Source organism: Falco peregrinus, chromosome 8, assembly GCF_023634155.1.
Source record: "Falco peregrinus isolate bFalPer1 chromosome 8, bFalPer1.pri, whole genome shotgun sequence".
In the NCBI taxonomy this organism is placed as follows: domain Eukaryota; kingdom Metazoa; phylum Chordata; class Aves; order Falconiformes; family Falconidae; genus Falco; species Falco peregrinus.
Window position 1 is genome coordinate 22,004,109 of NC_073728.1, and position 10,445 is coordinate 22,014,553.

Consider the following 10,445-nt stretch of genomic DNA (forward strand, 5'->3'; position numbering starts at 1 on the left):
GGTCAGGCGGGGTGGGCTGCTTTCCCAGTTTTCCTGCTGTATTGGTCGTCATTAGATTTAGGTTTGTGACATCCTTTAGATTTATGACACCCTCCTTATTCAATGGAGAAATCCTTTGAAGATACACTAAATAAAAATGGGTGGGCATGCTCTACTTTAAGAAGACTGAGTGGTTTGTTCTGGGGAAAGGCTGTATTAAGAAATCTGTGTCCTGTCAATATGATAGTGATCATGAGCAGATCATTAAAAGAGACACCAGCACGTGATACTTTTACAGTTTTAAAAACAAAGTTTAATTGTTCAAAGTTTCAACATCAAAATGCATCAACATTACTTTTAGATGTAAAAGTCCTCTCTGCTATAGGTATTTGCTGATTAGCAAGTCTTCTAGGACTTTTTCATGAATGCTTGTCTATGACCTCAGATCTCTTGAGAAAAACTTCCATAAAATACTCACTTTGGGAAATAAATATAAAAGCATAAAAAAGTGGAAAACCCTTGTTACCAGAAGCTTAAACGTAGAGTTATTAACCTTATGCACTTGTCTCTCTTTCCTCACATCTGGCTACTAGTATAGCTCTGGCTGTTAGCCCACTTTTGTTTTCAATATACACTTCATATTCCAGACTAAATTATTTTTAGAAGGCCCTAATGAAATATTTTCAAGATACGGCTGGAGAATGCACGATCTACATATATTGCTGAAGGGGGAAATTGGACTGTGCAAACAGCCAGTTAGAATAAAGTTAGCTTCCTGCTAGTTGCATTTAATTAAGTCACGGGCATTGTAATATAAGCCACCAATATCCTGGATTGCCTGAGCGTAAGGAAGTCTTAACTAGTTTTATTGGCAATTTCACAGAGTGAAAAATGGGAGTTCTTTCTCTCTGAAATCTTCATTTATTCTAATCAACGTTAGTTAGAATTCTTCAGGATTTTAAACACTGGCAAAAATTCAGTTGTTGGTTAGCTAGTAAATCTTAAGACTGGGACAGACAGGTGAACTGTTTAACAGTTAACAGTATAACTAGTATGCTGCTACAAAACTCTGTACAGTCTGGGGACATTTTCATGCAACAAAACCAGAAGAGCCTATCAAAACTCCCTCCCCATATCACATTTTCCAGCATTTTGTTTACAGCTTTGATAACTTGAAGAGGTTTAAGCGTGTAGCGAGGCAGGAGGCTCCTGTAGCATATCGGATCTCTTTCAGTATGCCAATCCATTCCTTCTTTTCATCATCATACCTGCATATTTAACAAAATAGGGTCAGAACATCTTAAAATTTGAGTTTGATGCTTCATCACAAATACACGAAAAGGAGGATAGTCCACATGCTGCAAAGGCTTGTAGCAACCACGTGCTGAAGGACGCCACAAAAGGCTGCTTTTGTCCTCTAGAGCAGAACAGAAATGTTCTCGCACATGTGAGCTCTTCTCCTGGTCATACTTCAGTTACTCCTATAAAAGCTTCCTCCTTGTCTTAAGGATCCCTTCTGAATTCCGTCAGATTCTTGCACATAAAGGTGTTTTTTATGGGAATCCTTCCTATCCTGCCAGTTAAAACTCCTGAATTTACCATAGCAACTGAAGAGTCATAGCAGAGATGTGATGTTTCATCACTAGTACTGTGATTTAGATTAAACCCAAATAAATCTAGGAGGTAAGGATTTCTGGATCTCTTGAAACAATTACTCATTTCACTATTAACACACGAAGATGTACAAACCTCTATGTATATAGGCTTTACTGCATAATAATGTCACAAAACAGAGAATGTTTTTATGGTGCACTTACAGGGTTAAACCTGCCAAGAAATATGGCAACTTGCTCTCTTTAAAAGAATAAAAGAATCTGGAGATTATGACACAGACTGTTCAAATTATTAGTAGCTGGAAGTAGTAATTAGATACAAATCTCATGTTTATTTGTTACTTTCTGACAAACATTTCTATCTGTCACCAAGCGCTTTACAGCCTGTGCTGTGGTTCATTTCGAGTTAAACAGAGAACTAATTTTACCCTCCAGTGTCTACAAACCTCAGTTTTTGATACAGCTTTCCACCAGGAAAGGGTGATTAACTTTAAACTTACTTCCATATGTCAGTAACTTCACTGGGTGCAAATTCTTTAGATTCAAGCTGAATCATTGCAAAGCCTCCAATAGCATACAAAGCTCCGCTTAAGGTGACTAAACTGATGGAACTTCTCTCTTGGGGAAATTCAGGCATAATCTCCCACCTAAAGATGAAAAGAAAAACCTAAGTTAAACAAACACGTGAGAAATATTCTACACTGAATGCACTAAAATACACCTCTGGGTGACATAAATTCAGGTACCAAGGATCACTTGAGTGAATGGTAAAAGGAAAAAATTCTGAGATTAATCAGCGATGAGTTTCAGTGTCTCCATCCCCACAGGAAATTCCTGTGAGTCTTAAGTGACAGAATTACACCGTGATGACATCTCTTCCCAGAGACCACCTCTTACAGGTCGCCTGGTCCCATCGTCAGTAATAGGCTTCATACAGGTGTCTTGTTCCCCAGCTACTCTCATTTTTTTCCCCTGTAGTTTTCAAAATGCATATTCATTTCAAGTGGCATCAACATACTAATTTGCATATATAAGATGGAGCTCATTAGCATAATTTCAAGTGCTCTGCCAATTCATACGTACAAACATACAGAAGATACAGACATCGCACTTCTGGATAATGTCAACATTAAAACTAATAGACAAATTTGTCTCTCTTGCTTGTGTGACTTGATTGGAAAAAACCAGAGTGAACCAAGACAAGAACCTGCAGATTTTTCAGACCACAGGCTGCACAATGAACAATGGCTGAGAAGAACGTGCCAAACATCATGGTAACAAAACAACCTTTACTTTCTATAGAAGGTGTAAAGCTCAAAGTTCCCTCATAGGATTACTACTTGCACAATTCACATTTGTGTTGTTACATTTTATAAGCAAGTCTCTTTGGGATAGCATACATTTAAGTTAAAGCTTTTGTTGTAAGGTTCATGGCTGCTAATGGCACCTGTCAGTGAAGACAGCACAGCCAAATGCGTTTATATACAATAGAAGTGATTATTAATAAAGAGGTGCATCCAGAACCACTTACATGTTTGAGCTATCATAATAAAGCTTTACTGGCATTATTTTAAATAAACTCTGTAAATAAGATGATAGGAAGGAGGCGCAGCAAACATAACAAAAAGGAAAATTCAGAGTAGAAAGACAGATACAGAAGGTGTAAACTCCTAGAAAATCATAAACATTCAAGGGATGCCAATTGCAAAAGATTCTGGCTGTGAGGAAGAACATCAGGAAGTCTCTGGACCAAATAAGCAAGCTAATTCCAGGTATGACTTGCTCTCTGCTGTTACTACTTTTTCTTTATAGTATTTCAGAGCATGGACTTAAAATTGAAAGTAATCCTGGAGTTTTCATGTTAAAGAAACAAGCAGAATTATCTGCCTGTCACTAACTAGTGGTAAATGGTATTTTCTGTGGTAAGGTAAGTGAAAGGCAAGACACCACAGGGCCACATACCCGAAGGACATTCAGCTGTTCCTGTTCAGGCATCTGGTTTCTCTTGCCGGGGTTTCATGCTTAGTGCCAGTGCTGGTTCAACTAGACTGTGCGGCCCTTGCCCCTTTCTTCCACTTCTCCCCTATTATGCCAGCACACCTGCTCACGTGACCATGTGGTCAACTAAGTTGGGAAAGTAATCAGACTTTAAAAAAAATTAAAAAATTAGAGGGTGGGTCATTCACTGTGAGCTCTCTGATCATGTTTGCAGTGAGTTACGTTAGCACAGAAAATGTGCGTAGGGGCAGGAAAAACAAGCGGAGGTGCAGGCTCTTGAGCTGCTATTGGTGCTAAAGAAGTGACTGCAGACCAAGTGTCTCAGTGGGAGCACAGGCACCTGAGCACCATCGTGACTCACCTCAGAGCCCCTAAAAGCCCAGATGATAAACCACTTGCTTAAAAATAGCTTGAATACTGCACTCACTTATTGGTGGTCAGATCAAAAGCTTCAACAGATGCAGTAAGGCCTTCTTCAGTGACACCACCTGCAATGACAATCTTGCCCTTATGGACAGCTGTTCCAAACATCGAGCGAGCCACTTTCATTGGAGCCAGATCTCTCCAGTCTCCCTTCTTGGGATTGTATACAAATAGTCTGTTAGTGCATTTCCTGGGGAGGAAAAAGAAAATCTGCGATCATTTCTAATGAACTTCTGGCTTGTTCCAAGCGAGATTTAGCTGAAGTGGACTGTGTGGGTTTATGTAGAACACCTCTTTCCTCTCCATGAGATCTGTTCTTGTATCTAACCTGGGAATCTCTGCATGTCTACAAAGCACTAATCACATCCATAGAACTAAATCAAACGTTAAATGCTGCTTACACAGGGCAGAAATTTCAGCGTACCTTACAGGAGAAAGACAATGTCCTTTCCCTGTGCATTGTATTCAGACGGGTTTGTGGAGGAGTGTGTGACAAAGCTTACAGAAGAAAGATTACGGTACTATTTTGGCTGGTATGACAAGCTTGTATATTAAATGTCCCCTGTACAAACACTGAAAAATTACCACCATGTGCTCAGTGTGTCCTTATGTTATACCCATTAAGATATAACAACCACCACAGGTCAGAAAATCTGAAACACTGACACAGTAACTCTATGGCACCAAAGTATTTCTGGAAGGAAATAATGCTTTCAGTGAGGGTCCTCATAGCTATGTATTACTATATGTGTCTGCAACGCAAGTAAAATTTGCCTTACAAGTATGGTCATTAAAATAACTAGTTGGGATTACAATTTATATGCAATTTTACTTTCTCATGAAAAAGATGTCCTATATACCATAAAGCATTCCCTTCTGCCATATTGTTAGCAACCTTAATCTAGAGATGTAAAAAAGGGAAACCCTGATTTCAGAGTGTGAGGGCTGCCCAGAGAAGCTGTGGAGTCTCATTCTCTGGAGACATTCAAAACCCACCTGGACATGACTCTGTGCAACCTGCTGTAGGTGAACCTGCTTTAGCACAGGGTTGGACTAGACAATCTCCAGAGGTCCCTTCCAACCCCAACCACTCTGTGAGTCTGTGACACAGGACCAACCAAATGTTAAGAAATTGTCATGAAAAGACTTAGAGACTCACTTATCATCCGTTTTTCCACCAAGACAATATATCAATCCATTGTTTGAGACTGTAGCATGGCCATATACTTTGATGGGTAGTTTTTTGATCTCGCCCCATTTCATTGCCCTGAAACATGAAAAATTTCACCATTAGGCTCTTCCAACTAACACTGGGCTATTTACATGCTATTGGAGGGCATAATTAAATTTTAAACATACACAGGATCATAGCACAATACTGAATCTAGAGACTCCTCCGTGCGAAGGTCCTTGCCTGCAATCACATAGATCTTGCTGTCTGACTCTCCCAGCCCGAAGAGACACCTGGCTGACGGCAGTGGAGGAAGGGCAACCCACTCACCAGCGATGCTATCCAGCTGAAAGAGCATCAGAACAGGAAGTGTTAGCGAAGGCAAAATAGAAAAAATTCATACAACGAACACTGTTCCACAAAATCCGTCTAATTGCACTCACAGCCTCTCAACAGCTCATCTGTTTGCCCGAACGCCCTACCCCTTCCCTCAGTGCAGCTAATCAACGATGACTTCTACCCACACGTGCTTCATGGTGCCGAGACAAAACCACACAGCTAGCTCTCTCTGCATGTACTCATCCTCACAGAGTTTCTCTGCCTCTTTATTAAGCTCTTCTTCCTTGTTTAAAGGTCTGTTACTCTCTGGGTTCCCTATCCCACGTCGACAAGTAGTTGTTCTCCCCACCTGAAGGGAGCAGACACTCCTACCATCCCACACCTTCACATCTAGCTGTCACGCTCATCCCTACAATGAGAGATGCCAGACATCCTCACACCTTTCCTCTTACTGGTCAGGAAAATGGCAAACGGTACAGACATGTCTTCTGCAATCTCCAGAGCAGAAAAGATGGTATTTCATTATAAATACTCTCAAAAACTCCTAGGATCTCTGAAAGCACAATGAATGAAAACTTCACTCCTAAGCAAAAAAGGCAGGCAACAGGATCAGTGTCATCCCCACTGAAGTACTCCCACGGCTGTCTCAGTTGATATCCGGTATGCTGAAAACACCTAAGGAGAAGCAGCAGCAGGAGGGCTAAAGAAAACAAACAAAACAATATTTTCCTAGAAGCGGTGCTTAATTTTTTTTTTTGACCTGAGAACTTAAAATTGAACCCGAATCTCTCTAACATTCAAAGAGAATATTTTCTCTCTTTTATTGCATAAAGATTTCCTTCACAATGTACAGGAAAGGAAGGTAAAATGGGAGTTTGCATGAGTGTAAAAGCATTTGATAGAAAGCAAGAGCAAGTGTAAAGTAATCAGATCTGGGTTTAGCTCAGTGACATCTTTTTTCCAAAATTAAGTTCCAGAGTCCAGCTCTCCACACAGAAATTCATCTTCATGGATGTGGATTGCCCCAGTAGCTAGATCTGGGTGGTGTAATGAGGAGAAGATGTACCCATCACAGATCACAGCATGCTTAGTGAATCACTCTTGAAGATGACATATCTACTGATGATAGGGCATAAACCAGTCATGCATTTTTGAGCCAGTGGCTGCCTTGTTTTCTCCTGGGTTGCTAGTTAGCAAATAAAATGGTAACAGGTGCTTCACTGGTGGAGAAGGGGAGATCAGTAGGTGAAAATCGGTTTGGCACCACGTTAACATTTTAGAGGGAACAACAGCCACATGGGTAACGCAGACAAGTATTTTAATAATAGGCAGAAGAAGCGGCAACCAAACTTACAGATGACAAGCAAGAGAGCAGGATTTCAGGGGATGGATGCAGACATATTACAAATTGATGAAGTTTTCAGAATCCTACTTTATATCAGTCTGGAGGTTTAGTTTTTCAGAGGCCCCTTTGTAGTAGCCTGACAAGATTATGCGGTTCTGGATTATACACATTGTGACATCAACACATTATTTCTATCAGAAGAATATTTTTGTAACAAGTTCTGCACTTCAGTGATTAATGGTTTACACCTACATAAGGAAATGAAACAGTGCTAATCCCTCTCTAGCAGGCTAAGATTTCCCTCTCATAGATACTAAAAATGCCTGAAACCAACTCTTTCACTGTGTGTGAAACCACAGTGAGCCATACTCCTGTAAACACTTAGTATTTATATTTTTTAATATCTGAAGGCTTTAAAATTTTAGCACTGCTTATCACTCTGCTTTATTTCATACTGACACAGGACCTGCTTTCACTCTATTAGGCCAATGTGCCTCAAGGCAGGGTATGGCTGGCAGCACATTGTATAATTCATCGTGAAATAGTTTAAATATCCCCCAAAGCATGTAGCCAGGTAGCTAAAAACACAACATCATTAGTTCATGGTGTAACCATGCCAAATCGTATTTTTTCTAATTTTTCTGAATATGTTGTGGAAATTAGTTTGTATTAATCAGCCTTATTATTTATACAGATTTACCAAGTTATAAAATTACACCCTCAGTTGAACATTGACTGTTTGCCAAGAAAACAACCTTCTACCTCTAAATTACATATTTTAGAATGCTCTTAGGTTTTCAAATGTAGATGTGACAAAAGGACTTCTGGAACTTGAGTGACAAACGTGGCACTTGAAATACGCACATTCCTGCTGTCATAAAAATATTCAGATGCAAAACCAGAAAGACATTCAGTCTAAAGCAGCTAAGAGCTCAACTTTGACGGAACTTAACAGAAATTCACAAAAGATATTTTACAAAAAACATTGCTAGGCCTAAATTTAGGCACCTGCATCATGAAAAATCTGGGCCTTAAAACAATGAAAGCTGGTGCCTAGATATAACGTAGTAATCCTTTTAATCTTTTCTGAGATCTCACCAAGGGCTTGCTCATGAAAGAGAAGATGCAGGTCCCTTGGTTTCATTTCTCTCTCCAAGACAGGAATAGCTCTCTAAAGATACTGCTCTCCATCGACCGTACAGAGAGACTAGACAACTCACTTGTGTAGACTCAGAACGCTTTTCAGTAACTCTTACAAAGCACACATTATGGCACCAACAATTATAAAGCTTATACCTGGAAGAAGTATGACTGGAAAGGCTGATCCTTGTTCTCCTCTTCCACATACAGTCCTCCAACAACGTAGACCTGATTTTGTTTGGTGACTATACTGGAATGATTTCTGGGAATCTGTTCTGCCAGAGCCGCTAGGTAGCATTCATTTTCAAGAGGATCATAAGCTACTGCAGCAGTGTCATTAACCAGAAGAATGAGGTCTTTCACAAACATGCCGTGCCTGGGAAGGTCATTTAGGTAGCCAGGCAGTAAATCTTCATCTCCTACATCGCCATTCACCTCCCCTTTGGTTGACTTTTCTGTACTTTTGCTAGAGTCAGGCAGTTTTCCAGCAAAAGCATCCTTAATAATCTTTACTTTTTTCTGAAGGTCTGAGTTGCTTTTAATTATATCATCCTTCTCAACATGTTCCTTGAAATATTTTTCTGGCATAAGACGAAAACGTATGCAGTCAAAAATTTCCCCCAGGCTCTTTACTCTGTTCTCCTTGTCTGTTCGCACCCATCTCATTACGGCTTCAAATACCAGTTCTTCCTTCTCTACGTTTAAGCTGTCAGGTGAAATAACCGAGATAAGTTCATGCGGGGCAAGCTGCATGAAGTCCTCTTCTTTGCAGATCTGCACAAAATGATCTGAAACAAAATCACGGGCAGAAAATGCGAGTCTTGGGCAATCAAGCAGGACACCTAATCGAAGGATAGCCAGACAGTTACCGACAGCAAGCCTCTTCTGGAGATAGGAGACGCACACAGTGAACACAGAAGGGATCTGAAAGCGACTGGCCAAAGCAAAAATATCTTGCACGTTAGAATCATTAAGATCAATACTTGCTGAATAAAGGTATTTGACAATCATATCCAGGATGTTGGCGTCAACATTATCTAGAACTACCTCCTTCTTTTTCTCTTCATTTTGTTCTGATAAGAAGTACTCACGAAAATAAGGGCTACATGCTGACAGAATCAATCTGTGGCAAGGCAGGCTTCTGTCACCAGCTTTTAGAGAGCAATCTATGAACTTTTTCTCTTCAAGGAGTTCCTTGAGGCCATCCTGAAGAAGGGTGGATTGGTAAAGTCTAAGCTCTTCAGTGAGTTCCCTTTGGGAATCCATTTCGCAAATACTTGGGAAAGGGGAGGGAGCAGAAAGCTTTTAGCTGTTGCCTGCTCAAAGGTCTGCCTGTAAAAAAGGCAGACCAATGTGCTTTGTCCTGCCTGAAGCCTCTCTGCAATTTAATCTCACTAGCTAAATATAGGTACATACTCTTACAGGTCGGAATTTAGGATGGATGGTTTGGAAAAAAAAAAAAAAAAAAAAAAAAAGAGAGTTGCTCTCACAGCTGTTGAAGACTGAAAGAAGCAACTGTTGCTTTTAGTCACTACCGTCAAGTTTTGCCATCATTCTCCACATTGATTCAATGAGATTACATGCAACGTAAGAAATTACTTGACATGAGTAAGGACAGCAGAATCTGACCCTCGCTGAGACAGCTATGAGCTATATGATGTTACCAAATAATCTGAAATAGAAATATTAATTAATCAAGTTGTCAGCTGCAACTACCATTCACTTTTTCAAAATAGCTTAATTGCTACAGTCATAAAGATAGTAAAAAAACCTCTAGAACTTTGCATCAATTATCTATGATCTAAGAATATTTTTTACATACCCATATCACATCTGCCGTTTCTTCAGATATTGATAATAAGACTTCGAAATTCCTTTTGAGCTTCTTCTTCATATCCCCTTGGTTATATTTATTTGTAAACAAAACCCTACTCTTTAGACGTAACGTATACATTATTCAGGTAAAATTCTGCTTTCAGAAATAACTTCAAATTAAGTCTCCGCACCCGCCTTAATAAACCCCATTCTTCATTTTAAATCATCTGTAGACATTATCGTGCTTTTAAGATTTGACTATACTAGAAATGCTATATTTAATTGCTGTTAAACTAAACTGAAAACAGTACATAAGAAAGGTAGAACAGAGAATGAAAAATGTGTAATCCACCATATTAACATTATTCAATGTATGTGTAATTTTTTTAAAAAAAATGTGTTGAATTTAAATTAGAGAAGCCCCAAATCAGTCAAGTAGTTTGAAAAGTGAATGTGAATTTAGGAAAATTATGCATGTGTTGAAGGTTTCATAATTTAGACCGGGAACATTTAGATTTTTATCCAAGGTGGTAATATAGATCAAACAAATTTGAAATTTTAAGTTGTTTAATATACCCTGATGAAGGACTGTACTTTGCTCATATAGAGAATGCTTTTCACC

The 10,445-nt window shown here is 39.4% G+C and overlaps 1 protein-coding gene across 1 annotated transcript; it reads right to left on the reverse strand.

The window, feature by feature from the left end:
* Positions 1 to 266: 266 nt before the first annotated feature.
* On the reverse strand, positions 267 to 10,375 carry KLHL41 (kelch like family member 41). The gene is made up of 6 exons (XM_005237088.4): positions 8,165 to 10,375; positions 5,373 to 5,530; positions 5,173 to 5,280; positions 4,018 to 4,203; positions 2,093 to 2,239; positions 267 to 1,247 (listed from the first exon to the last, which is right to left on the reverse strand). Exons 1-6 carry the CDS (start codon positions 9,272 to 9,274, stop codon positions 1,136 to 1,138), a joined length of 1,821 nt encoding a protein of 606 aa, XP_005237145.2. The 5' UTR covers positions 9,275 to 10,375; the 3' UTR covers positions 267 to 1,135.
* Positions 10,376 to 10,445: the final 70 nt, after the last annotated feature.

Bases quoted from the DNA above. Each gene is read 5' to 3' on its own strand.
- KLHL41 (XM_005237088.4), bottom strand. From the start codon at position 9,274: ATGGATTCCCAAAGGGAACTCACTGAAGAGCTTAGACTTTACCAATCC. The intron at 4,204-5,172 runs GTGAGTCTCTAA...TTTCCTCCCCAG, and splicing joins GGTGGAAAAACGGATGATAA to GAAATGCACTAACAGACTAT. The intron at 1,248-2,092 runs GTAAGTTTAAAG...TTAAATATGCAG, and splicing joins GAAGTTACTGACATATGGAA to GTATGATGATGAAAAGAAGG.